Source organism: Xiphophorus maculatus, chromosome 1, assembly GCF_002775205.1.
Source record: "Xiphophorus maculatus strain JP 163 A chromosome 1, X_maculatus-5.0-male, whole genome shotgun sequence".
NCBI lineage: Eukaryota > Metazoa > Chordata > Actinopteri > Cyprinodontiformes > Poeciliidae > Xiphophorus > Xiphophorus maculatus.
Window position 1 is genome coordinate 15,655,375 of NC_036443.1, and position 21,592 is coordinate 15,676,966.

Consider the following 21,592-nt stretch of genomic DNA (forward strand, 5'->3'; position numbering starts at 1 on the left):
CGAGCAGCAAAACCTTTCCTCTGTAAGTGAAAATTTATCCACGATGTCTTGAGTTAGGGCAACTGAATGCAAATGCACACCACACTTCTCAGATTTTTACAAAATGTGCTCAATCCATTTTACAGTTAATCGATGTCCATTACATGAGTTTCCCAAAAATACTTTCAAGTTTGTAGATGAAAAGTGACAAAATCCAGTAAAGCTTAAGACGCACGAATATTTTTACGAGGCACTGAACGTGTTTGATGTGAAAACGTACCCAAAGGCTGTCTGGACGGGTGATAGACCTGCAGGTCAAAGGGCTGCGTGTTGGTGCGCTGGACAACAGTGACGTTGTGTCCGGTCCATTTGTTGGCTTTAGCGAGCGTGTTTGTCCGCCAGTCGGTCCAGTAGACTTCTCCTCCGTACATGGTGACAGCAAAGGGGTGGGACAGATACTCATGACCACGCAACACCTCAATCAGTCCCGAACCGTCGTACATCGCCGAGTAAATGGCATCCGACCTGAAGGAATATTAAGAAAAGACATTTGACTAAACGATTTTGGTTCATATGCTTTAAATCCTTAAGCCACTGAAAGCTCAGAGGCCAATGCTACCTGGCATCAATCCAGACAATGCGTCTTTCCATGTAGTCCACAGTGAGTCCGTTGGGCCAGCCACCACTGCCTGTCTCCCTGTGGATGGTGCGTCTGCCTTCCCCGCTCATGGACGCTGCCTCTATCCTGGGCAGGCTGGCGTCCCAGTCCGTCCAAAACAAAATTCTGCCAACAGAAAATTTGTAAAGTGACAGTTTCTCCAGATGTGCACACAGTTATGTAAAGATTGAGAGAGGATACAGTATCCAGAATTAATTTATCTTCCTATAAATAAGTCTTTAGATTCTAGTCATTTCCAGTCATCTGTGAATGTTTTAAACTCTGCTCTAATAAGTCTGAGTTTTGGTTTTTAAAGAATGTTTATCTAGATTTTCTGACGATGGAGTGGGTAAACAGGGGAAAATACTATGTGCTAAAAATGTTTCTAGTTGTAAAAATGATGGATAGTCTATGTAAAAATTAAAAGTGCTCCACTTATCAGTCTTTTTAAAATATTTATGAAAACTACTCTTGGCAAACTTCAAGCTGAATCTCTGTGACAGAGACAATATTTTGTTCAAGTCCTTGCATCAGAAATTAGGGAGCCCTCCAGGGGACATGGAGAAAGGTTTTTTTCTTTTGCGTTACCTCGCAAAACTTTTGTATTCCCTTGCAAAAGGTTTTGCATTTTCTCGCGATAATGTACTGATCAGTTCATGCGGCATAATTGAATACTGAAAGCCTTTCTTACAGTGGCCGCCGTACTTTCTACAAGGTTATGTAAGGGTTTTTCATGATTATTATCGCGGAGTAACCAGTCATATGACAGTTTTGATTGTGTCTCTATTGCGCTGGTCTGAATGGTTTAAAGGGCCATTCTCATGTGCAGTTCCATCTCAACCTTAACAGACACAAACATACAGTAAAAAAAAATATTTTCAATCAATAACTCTTTGCACCAAAGAGTTAATAATAATAATAAACACATTTTCACTGAGGCTCTGTAAGAGCCATTTGAATGAAATCAGTAATTATTGATATGACAGGAGCGCGCAGCTTTGACACTTGGGTGGTGGGTGTGTCGATGTGGGCGTGGTTGTCATCAAGTATGAATGGGAAGGTTACTGGCCTGCTGGCTCTGTGTGTATGAGGAAGCGGTGAGTGGGGCGGTCAGTCCTTGCAAAGTTTGGAGCATGATAATCAAAATGGAATAAATCGATAATTGTGACAGAACAAAGAAGTGGTTTGGAGTTGATTGATACACGAGTCGGAGATGAGATTCCCCGAGTTAACCCAGCATGGCACTCTACCACTACCAGTTTGCCGTGTCTCATAATAATAAAACGTGTTTATTATTATTAACTCTTTGGTGCAAAAAACTGATTGAAAATCGATTTATTCACTGCATGTTTATGTCTGTTAAGGTTGAGATGGAACTCAACTGAGAACGGCCCTTTAAACCATTCAGACAACCAGCACAATAGAGACACAATCAAAACTGTCAGATTACTGATAACCCCATGATAATAACTCAAAACTAGTCCAAATACTTTAGATGTATTTTTATTTCCTTCCTACTTACGGAAAGTTTCTGTTTATATCATAGGTTTGTTGTGCCTTTCTATACTAAAGAAGAAGATATAAAACATCAGATATTTCACAAGAAGGTATTAATATTCATGGAAAAACCTTTTATAACCATGTATAAAAGCAGAAAGCACGGCGGCACCGTAAGAAGGGATTACAGTATTCATTTATGCCGTATGAACTGATCAATATATTACTGCGAGGGAAAGCAAAAGAAAACAAATTTCCCATGTGCCTTGGAGGGCTCCGTAAGAAATAAATAACTTGATTAATTGAAGAAATAAATATACTCATATTATTTCAATTGTAATGTTGAAAGTGTTTATTATTATTACTACATAAAAGCACACAGATTAGGGTATGCATGTTTGTTTCCATATTTTGTGTCAATATTGGTTGCCCACGTCTAGTTTTCGAGAGCTACCCGCAACGCTTGAATGAAGTTATCCAAAAACACACCTGGATTCACTCTGAATGCAGAACTCTGGGAACAGGTCATTCACTTGACTCAGGTGTGTGATTCATCTCACCAAACTCATCATCTAGGACAGCAGGACTTGAGCAGCCTGCTGTAAATACACACCCGTCCCGTGGGTCCAGAGCAATAGCCCGGGGATGCTCCACCTCTCCAGCCAGCAGTGTGGTTCTCATGGTCCCGTCCAGTTTGGCCACCTCAATCTGGTCCAGATTGCTTTCCACCCAGTAAATGTTTCCCGCTATCCAGTCAACGGCTAAGCCCTCAGGAGTCGCCAGGCCATACTGGATGACCACCTCGAAACTGGTCAGGGCTGATCAGACGCAGAAAAGTACAGAGAAATAAAGAATTTGAAATGAGGATGGTGGTTATTTTCCTCTATAAACGCATTTAGTGGAAACAAACAAACAAAGATAAATTGCAGTGTTTAGCATTCCTTACTTTCATGGAACATGGGGAAGTTCTGTCTGATGTGGAAGTTTCTCTAACCACTACCAAAATTGTTCTCAAGTGTCAGCACTCACTACTTACTTGATGATTTTGCAGAAACAACACAGAATTGTGCAAACTAAACAAAACAACCAAAATGTCTTGTAATGATCAGTGAAACCCTCACTACCATCAGTAGATGCCCCATAGTAATTAGTACATAACCGCTTTACAGTGACTTGGAGAAGTATTCATACCTCTTCATCTTTTTTGTAATTTCTCATTTATATATGTTTTAGTGGGATTCATGGGAATGCATGACCATCCACCTACACTGACAATCCAGCGAAACGAGAGCATTAATTAGAAAAGGAGCAAAGAATCAGAGAAGGAATTAGAGACGAAAATGTAGAGGAAAGGGAGGGTTGCCGGTGCCTATCTCCAGCTACGTTCCAGGCGAGAGGCGGGGTACACCCTGGACAGGTCGCCAGTCTGTCGCAGGGTAACACAGAGACATACAGGACAAACAACCATTCACACACACACACTCACACCTAGGGAGAATTTAGAGAGACCAATTTACCTAACAGTCATGTTTTTGGACTGTGGGAGGAAGCCGGAGTACCTGGAGAGAACCCACGCATGCACAGGGGGAACATGCAAACTCCATGCAGAAAGACCCCGGCCAGGAATCGAACCCAGGACCTTCTTGCTGCACGGCAGCAGTGCTACCAACTGCACCACTGTGCAGCCCATGCAAAATTCAATTTGTGGCAAACCCCCCCCAAAAAACAAGCTATTGTGGTACATTCCCCTAAGAACATCCTCACTGTGAAACATGATGGTGGCAGCATCATTGTGTGGGGTTGGCTTTCTTCAGCTGGGATAAAGAAGAAGCTTAGAGATAATAAATGCTGCTAAAGACAGAAAAGTTCTGGAGAAAACTCTATTAGAGGCTGCAAAGACTTAAAGTAGTGGATGTTTTCCCTTCCAATAGGCCTTTGTCCTATTGGAAGGGATCATCTTTCAGTTCTTAGCACTTTTTCTGACGCATTTGTAGACAGTGAAACAAGCAGCACTAGCTGATCCGGTTTTCAGGTTTCCGGCTCATGAAGCTTGTATTTATGGACAACTTAAAGAGCTAGACAGTGGAACAGGAGAGTTTTGTTCCTCCTACACAACGCCAGTGTGCTGGCAACAGTCACACACAGCGAGCGCTGAGACAAATGGGAAGGGACAAAGTCTCCACGTCTCCTGAAGTGCTGAACTGGGAACACAAAGTTGACTGGGGCTGTGGCTCTGGGACAAGAAAGGCTGGCCGTGACCTGAAGGATTTATTCAGGGTCACAGACTACCACTGCTTAACAGGCTAGTTAGGCACATTGGTTTTAAGAGATTATTGACAATTTTTCTGAGGGTTTCTAACAATTTTATGCTTACATTTTCATAGTTAATGGAATCTGCAAAAACCAGGAAAGCAAGGAAGCATAATTGACCAATGTAAAAACAACGATAGGTGGATGAGTAATGTAACTAGCTGGCCCACCTCCATTTTCAGACAGCTTCCCACGATAGATCTTGTCCTCCACAACGTCGGTCCAGTACAGGGTGCTCTGGTTGAGGTGGAAGTCCAAAGCAATTGTGTTCCTGAGGCCGGGTACGAGCACGCTGAACTCTCCCTTGTGAAGGTCGATCCTTCTGATCTCATGCCGATTGGAGAAGATGATGAAAGGTTTGAAGGGATCTGAAAAAGTAGAGTTTGTGTTGCAGTAAAGTCAGTCTTTGAAAAACCTTGAAAATACTGCAACCCTTCTCATAGAACGAATAGAAGAAACAGTTAGACTACAACATATGGCTTTAAGTAAACCTAGTTTCATCACCAGATGAATTTGGATTTTTCCTCACCAGTACTTTTGCAGCTCTCCATGTCTGTCTCCAGCTCCCAGCCGTTGTAGCAGGAACACTTGACTCTGGATTTCTCCTGTTCACACTTCTGGCTACATTTTAGGTGTTTGGCACAAAAGCTCTGGATCTGGCAGGTCTTGTTGTCGGCTCCCAGCTCCATACCCAGGGGACAGGAGCACATGAAGCCCTCCCCGGGAATAATGCTGCAGTTGTGACTGCAGCCACCATTATCCACAGAGCACAAGTCTGCAGGAAACGGAGACAAGAGTTACTTGGCGTTCAAGGATAGAAACCTGTACTCATTTTTTTGGTTCCACATGTGAAGCAGTAAAAATATTCAGCTTCTTGTTTACCGCAAAGCTTCTCATCAGAGCCATCTGGACAGTCGTCGGTGCCGTCACACAGCTTCTCGGCGGGCAGGCAGATGGAGTCATTGGTGGCACACATGTGGTGAGACAACTTGCACACCAACGCCTCACAGTTGTCCTCGTCCGAGTTGTCCTCGCAGTCGCTGTCCCCGTCACACACCCAGGCTTTGCTGATGCAGCGAGCTGATGAAGCCAGAAAACAAGATGAGTCTCAGTTTTCAATGTAGACGGCTCTCTTTGAGCCGGGTAATGGAATAGTTTCATAATATCACACAATAACAGTTTTTTTCCAAAGTCTCAGATTTTAAAATTATGCTTTTGATGTGTTTTTTATCTGTTATGAAAAAGTGTACTTTTTTTCCTACTGATATGAATAAAGTATTTGTTCTATATTTGGCAGCATTAAAGGATCATCACAATTGCTTTTATCTTAGCAGATACTCACCAGAGTCCCTGCAGCTGAACTTCACCGCTGTGTCACACGTGTGATTCCAACCATCACAATTGTTCTCGTCGCTGAGGTCCATGCAGTCGGTGTCGCCATCGCAGCGCCAGCGCATGGGAATGCACAGCCCATCCATCCGACACTGGAACTCTTCAGCATGGCAGCCGCCAGCAGGGCGGGGCTCTGGAGGAAAAAAACAGTAACTAATCACATTTAATTTTCCCATGTGTTTATGAACACAGCAGAGGTCTGCCGCTGAAAATATATGTTGTCATGAACAGAACTGATATAAATTCTATATTATTTCACAATTTGCCACAGTAAAACCATGAACTTCAGTGTATTTTATTTAGATAAAAAAAATATGTGAAATCTGTCAAAGAATTAAAAACATTGAGCTCTCCATTAGCACAAACCAGTAACAGACTAGTGGAAACAATGAGCAGTGGCATAATACTGTAATGAGTGATGTTCCTTTTCAACCAAACATAGAGTTTTGAATGGAGACTAAAAGTTGCAAACGGGTCGTCTTCTGATTTTTATTTGTTTATTTTTAACAATGGCTACTTTCTGTCCACTCTATCATAAAACTCAGACAGCTGGAGTTTGTTACAAATAGTTCTTCTGTCAACAGTTGTAGATCTCTGCAGTCCAGTGTTAGACTGGGCTTCTCCTTGAACAGCCTGTCACTGTAGGTGGACGTCCATGTCTTGGAAGGTTTGCAGTGGACCACACTCTATTTTTTCACATGACGAACTGAATAGTGACATGCAAGATGTTTTAAATGGGAAATTGTTCACCAAAATCACCCTGCTTTATGCTCCTCAACAACTAAACACGTGACTTTTGAAGAAAATCAGTTGCACAGAATTGCATGGACTTGTATTGTCGTAAATGGAGTTCAATCAAAATATATGGCCTTTGTCCTTCTACTTCAAAACAATGAACTTCATTGTATTTTTAAAAGTTCAGTTAAATATCTTTTAGCGAAAAAGTCTATCACACCGCTTTATCATTTCATCTTTCAGCTCAATACAAGCTCTCACTAAGCCAAATCAATCAGCACACCTTGCTGTTAAGTGCAAAAGCAGATAAGAAGCACAAGAGAGAAAGAAAAGGCACATTGACCAATCACCTTTAGTGATCATCCCATATAAACTAAGAAAAGAAACTAAAACTGTGAAGAACAATGTATAGAAGGAAGTAGTGGATGTAGTAACTTTATTTATGTAGTAGCTTTATTATTGCCTTTATCATTTTCTAAGAGGCAACAAAATCCTGCAGACACACACAGAGCACAGCACAGATTGCACATTAGAGCAGCAGGTCTTGCTGAGCCTCATCTCTGCATGCTGGGACTTGACAGCAGCAAGCCGCATCGCTGCATGGATCAAACAGTACGCACAACGCAGCGCACAGAAGCTCATGTTTGTGGGGCGCACCAACAGCAGAGGGAAGAGAGCATCAATGCTGCGTTGCCGCCTCACTCTGTTAAACTGAAGCTGTGCAGCCACCAAGCTGTAAACATGCAAGTCCTATCTCTGCAGTAGTCATAGCATCTGTGAAGTCTGCAGGGGACCATGAACGAGTTTAACTGTTGTTTAACCACAAAGATTTATCACATCCTGAACAGAGCAACAAGACGGTTCTTTTGGTGGATAATAAGTAACAACAAGCTGGGAGAAGCATGACGAACACAGGAAAGAGCAAAAGGAGGACAAAGATCTCATCTTTGAAGCACAAAGCAATGAGTAAACAGAGCACCACGAGATTAGAGCTTTAATCAGGTATGAGCCAAACATCCCGTTTATCAGCAAACACTTTTAAGGAGTGGAGACGATGAGAAGATAAAACTTTTTAGGGTGTGTTAGACCAGTACAACTCCTTACCCCGGATTGTACAGTTGGCATGAGTCTCGTCACTGTAGTCTCCACAGTCGTTGTCGCCATCACAGGTCCAGTACTCTGGGATGCAGCGACCGCTGTTGCATTTAAACTGCACACTGGAGCAAGAGTGGCTGCAGCCAGCTTCATCGCTGTTATCCCCGCAGTCATTGTCTGCATAAAAATCAGGCACAGGGGAGTTTATCTTTGTTGGGTTTTTTTGCTCGTAGTGCCGTTTTCAAGCTTTATGGGAGTTGAAGGATAAAGCTCTTCACCATTATCACAGCGCCAGTTGATATTTATGCAGCGGCCGTTAGCGCAGGTAAACTGGGTGAGAGGGAAGCACGTTGGATAGGCTGTGAGGAAGACACAAAGAAGACATAAAATGCATCCCGTGTTATTATAAAATGTTAAACGGTCAAGCGGGAAACAAAAGAATAAAAGTTGCAGCAAGAGCTCACCACAGGAAAGTGGCTCATCTGAACGATCTCCACAGTCATCGTCCAGGTCACATGTCCAGGAGGCGGGGATGCAGCGCGAACTGGCACAGAGGAACTGGTTTGGTGGGCAAGTGCGAGCTGGCAAGAAGAAAAAATAAATAAATTACCACAGACTCCTTTACTGTGCTGTCAATGACGAACTTCTGGACAAATTTAATGTCTTACGTCTTTCCCATGATGGTCTAGTGCAAAATTTCAAGCAAATTTTTGTTATTCGACACAAGTCATAATCATAAAAATTAACAGAAGTACACACTTGAACTATATCACAATAAATCTATAAAGAAGAAACAACTTCACCTTTTGAACTTTTTAATAATACTCTAATTAACTGAGATGTACTCACATGTACTGTATGTATGTAAATCTGGCTCACCAGCATGAGTAGGGTGGGATTTGACAGTTTATATGGATAGAATATTATCATAAATAATATTTAAAGCAACAATTATTATTTTATTTTTTGCAGATAAAGATGGGACGTGTATTTTTTTAAGGGCAAAACTTTTAATCCGGTTAAAAATTTCATGCAAAATACAAGTTTAAAAATATATTCACCCATGTACTGCTGTTTCATCCATAGCATTAACTCCACTATAAAAAATACTGATGAACAGTTGAGGATTGAAAAATTGGTACTTTGCCATTTTTCTAGAGGAGAGCCTGAGTAACTGTGTAATGTTTTCTTGCAATTGTGGGTAGTCTAAGTAGGGGAAAATGTTATCTCTCAAAAATGCATGTTTAAAGACAACAAAATACCGGAATATAAAAATAAAGTTAAAAGGTAATAACATAAGTTTCTGGACATCTTCTAAATAAACAAATGAATATTTTGAATAGAAACAAGGCTGTATGTATGTGCATCTTGTAAGTACCAGAGCAGGTGGTGTTGGATTCGTCCTCATCATTGCCGCAGTCATTGTCGCCATCACAAAGCCACCGCAGCGGGATGCAGCGGTTGTTCTGGCATTTGAATCTGTCTGCAGGGCAAGTGTGTTGGTCTGGAGGAAGAAATACACAAAAGAAAACTTTAAATTCTCTTCGAGCAATGTAATTTATTTTCATGCATATAGCATTAATCATTGGTTATATACTGTTTAGTCCACAAAATACAAAAAATTGCATTAATTTACATTACACAGATTTTATTTAAAGAGTCTGTGAAAGGAAAGAAGGGAATAGAATTTTTCTTTAAGAAAATAAGGATGCTTTGAAGGAATCACACAAAGGAGGGAGAAGAAACAAGGAAGGACAGACAAAGAAGAAAAAAGCATGCAGAGAAGAAAGAGATATATGACACAGGAGAGGAAACAATTAAGAAGGAACAGAAGGAAAGGGAGAAATAGAGCAACAAATCAAAGTAATAAGGCAGAACAAGCCAAAATGAGTAAAGGATGGATAATAAGTAACAAAGAACATGGAAGAAAACAAGCAAATAAAGCACACAAGGAAAGGGCGGAAAGGGATAAAAAGAGAAAGGTATGAAGGATGAAAGGAAAGAAAAGTGGTGGATGCCAACAAGAATAAAAGCAAGGAAGAAATTACGAAAAAAGGAAGGACAGAACATTCAGACAATGGAAAGGGAATAAAGTCTGGAAATGCAATTACTTCTCCAAACCCTTTTTTTTTTCCTAACTTCTCCAGACCTGAAATCAAATTAATCAGGTATTTTTCCACACTATCCCAGACTGAACCCTGTTCTTAAACAGATAGCAAGGAAAAGATCCAGGATAATTATGAGCTGTTTCTTGTTGGACTCAGTTAATGAGGATAAAAGTTAGCGCCTTAAAAAAACAAAACAAAACAAAAAAAAACACATCACCCTGCACGGAAAGAGACAAATCCTGGAAACTTTGTTACGTGCTCTGTCAGTTTGTGTTAGCTGGAGCCATTAAACATAATTCTGTTTATCCGTGTGTTGCTTTGTATCCATGACAATGCCACACGCTTACGGCAGAGGTCAGGGGCCTCGTCGCTGTTGTCCAGACAATCGTTGTCCCCGTCGCATTTCCAGCGCTCTTGGATGCAGCGGTTGTTCTTGCAGGCGAACTCTCCCGGCTGGCACTGGGGCGGGGGAACGTAGGAGGGGTTGGCTGGAGATGAGATCAGGGTGGAAGCGGGACACAGATAATTCGCAAAGACATGACGTGAGCACTAAAACTAAACAAAGACTTTTTATCTTTGAAATTTAAGACCGGTTTTAAACATTTCCCAGATATTATCTCTTGTATGTGTTTCTTTAAAGCCAAGGGTGCACCAACTAGTTTTCTTTTGTGTTGGAAAAACTCTTCCTTTTACATGTTATGCAGTTAAACTGTAGTTATCCTTAATTACATCACAAAAAAAAGTGATTGATACGCATTAATTTGATCTTTGAGACACTTTGTAGAGGAAGTACGTGTCTGACTGGTGAATGTGTGTAATATTTTCAGAAAAATACTTGGAAAAGTCGAACTTGCAAGCCAAAAAACCAGCCAGAAATTCCTAACCTCAACTCCTGCTGATTAATAAATTTTCCACAGCTGCCGCAAGCAAGCCAGCCCTAAGAAAAATTCATTGTCCAGGGAAGCAGCCAAGTACCTTTGCAGGTGACGTTGTCGACGTCAAGGATTTGATCGTCGGCGCAGTCGCAGGACCTGCCGTAAGGAATGGCGAGGCACAGACTGCTGCAGCCGCCGTTGTTTATTCTGCATTTATTGGTGCCTGCATGGAAAGAAAAACAAAACAAACAAAAAAAAAAAGCGGGGGCAAGAAAATTGTTACCGCGTCATTTAAACAAGCTCAAATTAAAGTTCGAAAGCGTGACGTACCCTGCTGTAGGTGAGCGTCGTACACTCTGATCTCAAATATAGGAGGCCTCTCGTTTCGCAGCAAAGTGACTGTTTTGGTTTCCTGGTCCAGCTTGTAGATGCTCCCGCCGCGGTACTCGTTCCAAAACAGAAACTTTCCATGATGGCACAAGCCGAATGCATGGTTAAGCTCCTGGCCCTCATAGACGACCTGTTAAATCAGGGAGGCAAATCACTTCTTCACATCAAGACAAAAATAAGCACGGACTGGCAACTTTATGATTTACTTTATGTTTGTACTAGTAAAAGCGACTCAAAAATAAGTAAAAAAAAATGTCATAAAGCAGCCAAAGTAAAGAGCGTTTCACTACATATCATCACCTTAGTATTCATGTCTGCAATACCACAACCACAACAGAATGCCTGGAGGCAACATTTGTGTATTATTGACATGCAAATTTTGCATGCAAGGCAGTAAAAAGTACAATATCCTATTTGTCCACACTGGCTGTTTACTTTAGTGCCTGAGATCCTGATGATCAGAAAGAGAGCCGGGGACATTTCCATAAACGAAAAGGAAGAAAAGAGTCTGGAACATTTGAAATACTTGCAATTGGCTGTCATCACAATATTCAGAAATAACCCTATAGATGTTATGAGCGGTTTAAAAGTTTTGCATGTTTCTAATTATTTTAGATAGCCATCATTTTTTGTTGTTGTTGATAATACCACGACACGGTAAACACGGCTTATTATGAGAACATTCCCAAACCTTTCTCTCTGTGGTGTTAAGGAAAACCATCTCGATTCTGTCATAGTAAGCATCCACCCAGTACAGGATGCCCTGAGGAATGTCCAGACTCAGGCCGTTGGGCCACAACACTGTCTTGCTGGTCAGGAAGACTTGGTGATGTGAACCGTCCATCCAAGCTTTCTTAATTTTCCCTCTGTTGCTTTCTGTGGGGTCCTCCTCCCAGTCAGTCCAGTACATCCACCTGGTGAGGAGGAAACACATTTCAATTGAGCTAGGAAATACTTCTTGCAATGTTCTCAAGCTTTGATACGTGACAATCGTTGTTAGAGAATCACACAACTAAAAGAAAAGAGTTGTACAGGGATCAGTTGAACAGAGGCTGCTTGCTACACACAAACACAGATTAGTGTCTGAGATTGTGAACCACATGTTGCTCATGCACCCATAAATTACAGCTGCACCTTTTATGAGAACTAGGAAGCCCCTGATGGTCTTACCCGTGCTGTGGATCCACAACAATAGCCCGGGGGTGGCTCATTTTTCCCTCAATGAGAGTCCTGCGAGTTTGTGAAGCCTTCTCTAACCTGGCAACACTGATAGTCTTCTTAGGTCCATCATCGGTCCAGTAGAGATTTCCTCCTATCCAGTCGACTGCTATCCCCTCTACTGTGTGAATACCTGAGATGCGCAAGAAAAGTGATAGAATTAACTAAGATGTGTAAGGACAAACCAAGGATGCATATCATAAGAATGTAAAAGTCACAAAATAGAAATAGCTTCTGAATCCTTTGAGAAGGTAAAATTGTAGAGCGTTACCATCCTTTAGAATGGTGTCTCTCTCTGTGCCGTCAATCTTCTGTCGGCCAATAATGTAGCTTGTGGCGTCTGCAAAGTAGATGAATTCACTGGCGGCGTGGAAGTCCAGAGCTCGGGGATTCATCAGGTTCTCAATGGGAATCATGTACTCATCAGGCACCTTGGCATTCATGTCCATGCCCCGGATGATTCCAGGGCGACCCTTACCGTACACCAAGAACAACTCGTGCTCTGGTTCTGCAGAGGGAAAAGCAGTAATTAGGAAGAAATGAACAGCTTGTACAAATTTTAGGCAATTTTCCAAAGAAAGATGAAAAGGATGCTCACTCTTGCAGGACTTGCCGTCACTGCCGAGGCTGAATCCAGAGCGGCAGCGGCAGGTACGCGTCTTGTGGCTGTTGCTCAGCAGACAAATGTCGGAGCAGCTTCCAGGTTTTCCAAATTGATCCAGGGCACAAGCATGGCTGCGCACTGAGCAGGAACAAGAGAAATGCTAAGCGCTATGATAATGTGCTTCCAAATTAATTAGCACCTCTGGTAAAATTGTGTTAAAAACATTAAAATAGTCATTTTAAGGCACTGACATTGAAAAAAATGTTAGTGACATTCAATAAAAGACTTTTTTATTCTTTAATAAAGCATAAAGATCCTTTAATTTACGCATATTTAAGTTCCACTAATATATTTTTTCCCATTTTTAAGTAAAATCCTCCAGAATTTAATTTTAAACATCCTGGTAATTCAAATAAAACTATGATGCCAGGCACTTTAACAAGCAAAATATTTGACTAAAGTGCCTTGTTTCAGTTAAAGACCTGCCAGTATTTAGTTAAATTCACAAGTTTACATACAAAATCCGAGGACAGAAACTACTTTCTTAATGGCATCCCTCACAAGCAATTAACAGGTATGTGGTCAGCCTCAAATTGGTAATACAAAGTCTGACCCCAAGACTTTATACACTTGGGAGAACTTTTTTTTCTTTACCTTTTGCATCAGTATGTTGGCGTATGTTTGCAAGATGAATCTTACTTTTCATCCTGCCTCGTTATCAGGGTATAAAAGAAATGGGCTTTTGTGTCTAGTCACACTTAAAGAGAAACAAAGTTGTGGGTTACTAAATCAAAAGGTAATCTTTCTAAACTGCATTGCTTAAAGTAGCAATTATTACACATCTACTAAATTTATTACATTTTTTTCCAAATATGGAATTTTTTTCCAGACTTGATGTACTCAAGGGCTGAATTTAAAAAAACATCCTCAGTCTAAAGATTTGCTGTGGCAATTAAAAGATACATTAAGAAACATTTTCACCAGCAGTGCCAAGACATTTCTCAGTGTCTGTGCTTTTAAACAACACGACTTCTTGCAATATGTGTTGCTGATGGCAGTTTGACACGAGACTTTTTGTCACGCTGCGCACCTTGAGGTTGGCGTCTCTGGTGGTACACGTGGAGCGCGGCTCCCCGATCCAAACGGGTCACCACCTGGAAGTCGGAACTGTTGAAGCGGTTCACCCGGATCACACTTGTCTTTGGGTTGAGGTTGCCTTCTTCTGAATTTGTTGCATAGAGGTAGTTCTCAAATACAGTCAGTCCATAAAGGTGCTCGATCTGTAAGGTAGAGGGATAGCAAAGTGGACGCAGGCACTAAGTGAGCTTGGAGGATTTCTGCCACTTTCAGTCAATTAAACTCAAGACTAACTAAAACCCTAATAACTTAAATTTTAGATCTACACAAGTTAGGAAAAATAAAACCTAATTTACCTTTCAATAAGATTATTGCTTCTGGATAAGTTAGATTTAAGTGTCGCCAGAGTAAATAGCTTAGAGAGACATTAGCTGTAAAAACCGACGCTCATGGTGAAATATTAGAAGAGAAATAAAAAGGGCTGAAAGGGCATAGATCCGCAGGAGGTCACAAGGAGAACAGTGTTGCTTCTAAAGTTGACATGGTCGGCAAGCAAATGTTTACTGCTACTGATGTGAAGGATATTCTGCATGTGGTGGTTCTGAGAACATCTGTCGCTGTGGTTCAGTATTTCTTTTCTTTTTTTTTACAGTGAACAGGTATCCACATCCTCTTCCCTATAGCCTCACCAGCAGACCCTGAATGATGGTGTGTCGGTTCTTGCCCTCATAGTCCACCACTTCAATGTAGTCCAGGTATGCATCAGCCCAGTACACCAGCCGGTTCACCAGGTCCAGGGTGATGCCGTGAGGGAAGACGATCTTGCTGTCCACCAGCTTGGTGCGGTTCTGGCCGTCCATGTCGCAACGCTCCACCCTGGGCGTGGAGCCATAGTCCGTGAAGAACAGTTTCCTGCATCGGAGGAGCAGCAGGTTGAAGAGGTTGGAAAAAAAAATCAAGGTCCCTGACGGGTAAACAGAGAACATTTGGAGAAAAAAAAAGGAACTGAATCATGCAATCTGGTTAACCCCAGAAACCTAAAGTTGGAAGCTGTGAAGTGATTCTGTCTGAAAAAAGTGCTTTGATTTCTGCCTGCCTGCTTGGTCAGCACCTCGTCTGATCATAAGACAGCATTTCCCTACCAAGTATTGCTTAAGCAGCACTTGGGATAAGAAGGCAACACAAGGTCAGGAGGACTGAGGCGTAATATACAAACCCCATGGCCGGGTCCAGGGCTATGCCCTTTGGGTTATGCAGCTCTTGGTCCAGCAGGGTCACACAAGTCTGGCCGTTCTTGTTGCACACAAACACGCGGTCATCCACGTCATCGACAAAGTAAAAGTTTCCAGTCAGCCAGTCGATTGCCATCTGCTCCACATCTGATAAGTGAAGGGAGGGAAGGAGAGAGAGGAGGAATGCACATTAAGATTGTCATTTAAAAAAGACTGTGTCATGTAAGCAGTCATAAATCTGGGACAAAAACCAGGAATGTCCTGTTGTTTATGACTCCTTACAACTTTCGAACACAAAAGAAAAGCAGCTAATTTATGTGTTTTCTCAACATTCCTGTTTTTCCATCCCCAGCATGGGGAAGGAAATTAAAAATATAAAGTTACAGTTTGAGTGTGGGATGAAACTCCTGGAAGCAGGCTTGTGCAGTAACTCAGTACTCTCCAAAAGAGTCAAAACTGGGATTTCTTTCACATATGGCAAGCATCACATGCTCATTTGGGAAAAGAATGCTTAGGTGAAGTTTTTTTTAAAATAAAAGGCAAAAAAGAAGAAAATCAAACTGCAAATGCTCCACCACCATCACTGTTGTACAGTCTTTGCAGATAGATACACATCTCACACAGTGATCCATTGAGAGAACAAGAACCTTTAGCTAAAGAACAACATTAATAGGTTGACTTTACAGTCACAACATTATCATTCATCATCGAAGCATGTTCTTAACCTCCTGCAGATTTGATTCAAAATGCGAATGCATCAAAGTAAAATTTGTAGGCCGATTTCTTTAAAGAACAAAAACAGAAGCACTTTTCAGTTTTAATCCATTTAATAAGTTGAATTTTTTTTTTTTTTCAGTATCCGACCTGCAGAGCAGAGCTGACCAAAACCGACTGATACTGATCTCTGAAAAATATTTAGATCATGGCAAATCATAAAAAAAAACTGAATCATTTTCATTCCTATTAAAACACATTTTTAAGTCTTTAATTATTTGGATGATTTGTGTCACATTCACCGGAGACATGAATTTGGGATGAGAGTTGATTACATGGGACAATTCCTACACTGCTACATTTTTGCTCTTTAATCTTCTCTGAATTCTTAGACTCATAAAATATGCACGCTCTCTTCTGAATACATTTCCATTTTGGTTTTGTCTTTACATCTCAGGTGGGAGCTGCATAAATAAGGCTTTTCGACATAGTAACGATAATACTTCATCCTTTAAAGAATCAAATATGACAGCGATGCAACGGTGCTACCACAGTTCACAGAGGGGAACTTGAAATGCATTGAATGGAGATTTGTTGCAAACTGTGGCTTTTTTAAATAGGAAACAAGCTGACCACCATACATATTCAGACATGAACACACTCAAAGTTTTGTATTTCTTTTGTAATTCAATTTTAAATCTAAGCTCTTATAGATTATGTGATATTCTAATATACATAAAAACTGAATTTATCTTTTATTTTTTTACCAAAACAAAAGTGAACAGAAATAATGACAGTAAATCTTTTCAATTTGTGTATGAAGACTCTGTGCAAAATACGAGTTTGACCTGTTTAAATTGAGAAATAAATCTCACTGGCTGATTACTGAAGCACAGATGAGCAAAGTATAAGTTCATCAACTGAAACTTGCTGCGAGTCAGAAACTTTTTCTTTTTCTTTATAGAAATGCCTGCGCTGGTACCGTGCAGCCTAAAGTTACGCAACAGAGCGCAGACACATCTGGGCTCAATTCTGAACCTCTCCACACCACTTACCAAACATACAAAGAGCTTCAAAATGCAAGTTCAACATGGGAGTTAAAGTATGCCTAAAGTTACAGTGTTGGGAGAGAAAACAGGAAAACCACAGAGAGTGGACTTCTGGTGCCTTCAGTAAGATGGATTTACTAGCAGGGAACAGCAACAGCAGAAAGGAACAAATGGAAAAGCTCATCTTAGAGGGAGGAGGGGATAGTGATACTCCAGTTATCTCCTTTTAAAACCCTGCTTCTTCACAAGGGGGCCAGCTGGAAGTGCTTCCACACGAGTCAGTAGATTCAGAGTAGAGAGAAAGTTGTGCAACCCAGCAGCTAACTACGTTGTGCAACAACTCTGCAGACCCCCTTATCCAAAGAGAGCCAGCCAGTCTAAAGCCATGCAAATTCTGGAAAGTGGAAACTTTGCCGGGAAAATAAATGAGCCACCCTTTCCCTCCAACCACCCTACACTTACAACTCATTTTCTTATCCTGTCTGCAACACCTCCCGACTCCCTCTTATGTGAGTAAACATTTCACAGACTGAGCTGTTCTTATTGCCAACAGCAATCGCGCTTTATAAGGCAGCACAGGTATTTTGCTCACATGGCCTATTTGGTTTTTCATGGTTCAATACAAGCACCACAGTATATCTACTTTAATGCCATCTCCTTCATTTGCATATTGCTGTTGTTGAGTGCATGTTGGAGCAAAGCAAGAAAACAAAAGAGAATGGTTATCATTTGCCCTCTGTGATCCTCTCTTTGCCAAAATGATCCAATTACTCTGTGCAAAAACCTCCTGACCTCTCAGCAGCTCTGCTTTGGAGCTTGACGAGTTATCGTTTTGTATAGTCAAGAGACATATTTAAGAGGAAATCAACCTAAACTGGCAAATATCCTCCTGAAAAAAATATGGTGGTGGATTAGAGAGGTCTGACAGCAGGAGTAGAAGTAATGCTACAGAAGTAGCAGAATAAAAATCCTCCTAAAAACTGTGAAAGATAGTGCTGCCGTTTTTAGTTTCTAGTCTCAATATGTGAATAGACTTTAATTAACTCTATATTAACTACAGGATTCTATTATAAATGGTCATCGAAACCCTAACCACAAGAATCTTACAAATATTGTATGCAAGTATATTGAAATGTAATAAAATTGAGCAGAAGGAAAAACCTTTCAAAGAGTTTGACAGCAATTTGACAGCAGTCTGCTGCTGCAAGTCAGAGCTTCACGAGAATCCCGAAGTATCCAAGACAGGGGGCTGAAACAAGTTCTTTGTTTCAGATGAAAGTACGTAGGTCTATTGTGTTTTATCAAGTCTATAATCTGCGCAGCCATCTACGAGGAAAACAGTGAACTCCTCTGATCAAAAACACCAAGAAGTATCTATAAAGTGCTGTCAACACAAAGATGAGAGACAACATCATGCATTTTTAGCTTGACATGCAGACAAGGAAGCCACATGTCTGTGGACTAATTTACCAACTTGATTTGTTTTGGATTTTTACTCCAAAACCGCAACGAAGATCTGAACATGTGTCGCCTAAAAACTCTCGGTATTCCTAAAATACGCAATGCAATGAAAGCAGAGTTCACAGCTGCGATCACCCCCATCTGTCTCTTATCAAGTTGTGTGCAGAGGGTGGGAAGGATGGGATGGTTAGCTCCTGCTCACTTTTATCTTCCCAGTCAGAGGATCGCATGCAGACAGAGCAAAGCTGCATCTGGATCCCTCATCTGCTTATCTGCCCTGCTGTCTCATGCTTTCAGAAACCATACAAGACAGAAAAATGTTCCACTGCTCAAAGTCATGCTAGTAATAAAAACAAAGGGTCTAAAGTAATTGGGTTAAAATGAGTGTGTCTGAGTATTAAACTGGACACAAACTGGATACAACCTGAGGTGGATTCAGGAATATAGAGGGGAATTTTAAGCAGCATCTTCATGACTACTCATACTCTTACATACAGCCGCCAAGAGACAGCAAATCACTGCCTTCTCCTTCTCCCTTCATCTTATCAGGTCTTTAACTTTGTTGAAGTCTTTCACAGCTCCTCCACTCATCCCATCAACTTTAGCAACAATGTAGCAGCAGACAAATGAGACCCAAATCCGCTTTTTTTTGCTCATACGCAACCCATGTCTAACTTTTTCAAGACAATTCTGATCTTTTCACCCCCACAAAATAATCTGATCTGAGCCACTTCCATGTGAGGTACTAATTGGATATGCATTGAGTTGCTTTCAAAGCAAAACTTATTATTATGAACTTATGAAAGAAGTCTGTGTCACCGAAGCGCATCGCATCCCAATTCCACCATTCCTGGTTCGGAGTACATATCCAAATAGATTTCTCTACAAAGGCTGCAGTCAATTCTCTACAAAAAGACATTGCTATTATTTGCGCTTTCTTTTTATTAGCATATGTGTGCATGAATGGGTGAATGACTGATTTGCATCACGTAACGAGAATCTAGTCTACTGGACTAGATTCAGAGCTAAATAAGTACAGGACATTTACCATTTAAATAAAAAATAAACTTTACGTCTACTGTTAAGGCTGGGATTTAAAAATAAATAGATGGATTGATGATCACATAAAAAACACATTCAGATTTTTACTTAATTCACTTTTTTTGCTTTTCCATAGTTATTCAGTCCTGGAAAACACCTTGTGGATGTTTAAGAAGTTATATTCAGGCTCAGTCTCCGACTACACCAGGCTTAAAGACATCCAAGTTTGTTACTGGAGTGGATGGCAAACTAAAAAAAAAAAAAAACGTGTGGTAAAGAAGACAACAACAACAATCTTTTTGGTTAAACTTAATAAAGATGGTTTCTTTAATTTTGTTTCAATTCTCAAGCTTCTTCCTGTTTTATTAAAACTGACTGATTACAGTTATCAGCTGTAACTACAGTAAGCCTTCTTTGTAATTACAACAAAAGGTCCAACACAAATGGTAAGTTACAATTGAGAAAGTTGAGAGTTAAAACTCTGAGACCTGCTTTGAAGTTTCCCAAATAGACAGTAGTTATACAACTTTATGTTCACATGTGCGTACAAAACCTCTATCGTGTTACAGAGTCGCCACTTTTATGTTTTTTCACATGTTGGCTGTTCTACGCCTGAGGCTAATTTTCAAGAGAGACTTCCCATGTGTTTGTTCACAGAGAAATGTGTATAAACCCACACCCCTGCTCTCCATGTTTTGACTACATTTCTAAACTCATTCTTATATAATATCCACGCCGTAAGCCAAGAGGATAAAACATAAAACTTGTCTGGTCTGTTATAAAACATAATTCCTGTCAGCATTATATGACTAACTCTTGAAAACATGAGCAATCATAAGCTGTGTCTTTTGGACAGCTTGTGCGTGTGGGTGTTAGTGATTAGAGCGTATGCGTGCGTGTGTAGGCGTGCGGGGGTGGGCGTGTGTGTGTCTGTGTGTGTTTGTGAACTAAAGGCCAGATGTTTCACTTGCCATCATTACTCAATAAACAAACATGCATTATCTTGCCACTAAATCTGCTGGGACAAAGTGTCCAGCTTGTGGAAGATTTATAAAAGTAAAAATGGTTTTCTAGGGAAAAAAAAAAGTCTAAGCTCACACTAGATCAGATCTAGTGTGAGGTGGCAAGGATGAATAGACTAACTGAGCTAGAACTACAAAATCAAACTTTTTTTCTTTACTTTGCAAACTCAAATGGTTCATACATACATGTAAATGAGAGCAGTACAAGAGGAATGGTGACTTTACGCGGAGTAGAAGTAAAGGAGGCGGAAGACTAAGTGTTTAGGGATTGAGGTCTGGATGGTGGAAAGGAGATGAAGAATCGCGTGCAAGCAGGTGGAATGGGTAGAGAAAATTATCAGGTGTGATGAAAGGGCGCCAGGAAGACTGAACGCAAAGGTGTTAAGTGAGAGTGATGTATGATTTAAAGATCAGGAAAAGACGGGAGGCAGAACTCGATGTTCCAGCGGTCAAGACATTGAGGTTCTCTTTGGGAGTGATGAAGATGGATAGGATCAGGAATAAGTATAGTAAAGGGACAGCTCATGCTGAATGTTCTGGAGATAAAGACAGAGATGGTTTGGACAGCGGATGCTAGAGCCACAGGGCTGGAGGCCAAGAGAAAAAGCTCAAAATGGAGATCTACAGATGAGGTGATTAACCACATGTAGTGGAGGGTGGAGAATGAAGAGAATAAGACTAAATGGAGACAGAGGATTTGCTGGGTTGACCCCTGAACAGAAAAGGCAGAAGAAAAGAAGGAGATACTAAAAAAGTTATTCTTCCAATATTTTTTTTCTGAAGAGGAGCTTTTAAATTTGTGCCTCAAAATGTATTAAAAATTTTAACCTACACTCAACAACTGCTATTTTAAAAAAAAATAATAAGTTGATAAAAAAATGTATTATGTATAAAAGCATACAAACTATTTATATTTTGTATAATAGTTTCTTGTCTCTTATTTCAACTGGAACTAAACTGACCTCTGAAACAAACTAAGCGAAATATATTTAAAATCCCTAAAAACCCAGATTCAATGTATCTTTTTTACACTTTATCACAATATATCCACAAACTGTGATGAATTGTTGAGAAAAAAATTGCAATTAAACACAAAGAAGAGCACAAAGTTAAAGAAAAATTACATATGATTTTC

General features: G+C 40.6%; 1 protein-coding gene across 3 annotated transcripts in view; it reads right to left on the bottom strand.

Annotated features, from left to right (window-relative positions):
- Window positions 1-21,592, bottom strand: part of LOC102226233 (low-density lipoprotein receptor-related protein 1-like) — a 93,036-nt gene that overhangs the window by 32,145 nt on the left and 39,299 nt on the right. For all 3 annotated transcript variants that reach the window (XM_014469659.2, XM_023330809.1, XM_023330806.1), the window contains exons 7-27: window positions 15,155-15,317; window positions 14,628-14,850; window positions 13,952-14,141; window positions 12,856-12,999; window positions 12,529-12,765; window positions 12,210-12,390; window positions 11,731-11,953; window positions 10,980-11,169; window positions 10,750-10,872; window positions 10,122-10,262; window positions 9,045-9,170; window positions 8,131-8,247; window positions 7,945-8,025; window positions 7,676-7,843; window positions 5,787-5,969; window positions 5,327-5,524; window positions 4,974-5,219; window positions 4,615-4,812; window positions 2,748-2,952; window positions 599-763; window positions 260-504 (exon numbers count right to left, since the gene is read on the bottom strand). In XM_014469659.2, the coding sequence (XP_014325145.1) occupies window positions 260-504; window positions 599-763; window positions 2,748-2,952; window positions 4,615-4,812; window positions 4,974-5,219; window positions 5,327-5,524; window positions 5,787-5,969; window positions 7,676-7,843; window positions 7,945-8,025; window positions 8,131-8,247; window positions 9,045-9,170; window positions 10,122-10,262; window positions 10,750-10,872; window positions 10,980-11,169; window positions 11,731-11,953; window positions 12,210-12,390; window positions 12,529-12,765; window positions 12,856-12,999; window positions 13,952-14,141; window positions 14,628-14,850; window positions 15,155-15,317 (3,747 nt within the window). The remainder of the gene's footprint in view (window positions 1-259; window positions 505-598; window positions 764-2,747; window positions 2,953-4,614; window positions 4,813-4,973; window positions 5,220-5,326; window positions 5,525-5,786; window positions 5,970-7,675; window positions 7,844-7,944; window positions 8,026-8,130; window positions 8,248-9,044; window positions 9,171-10,121; window positions 10,263-10,749; window positions 10,873-10,979; window positions 11,170-11,730; window positions 11,954-12,209; window positions 12,391-12,528; window positions 12,766-12,855; window positions 13,000-13,951; window positions 14,142-14,627; window positions 14,851-15,154; window positions 15,318-21,592) is intronic.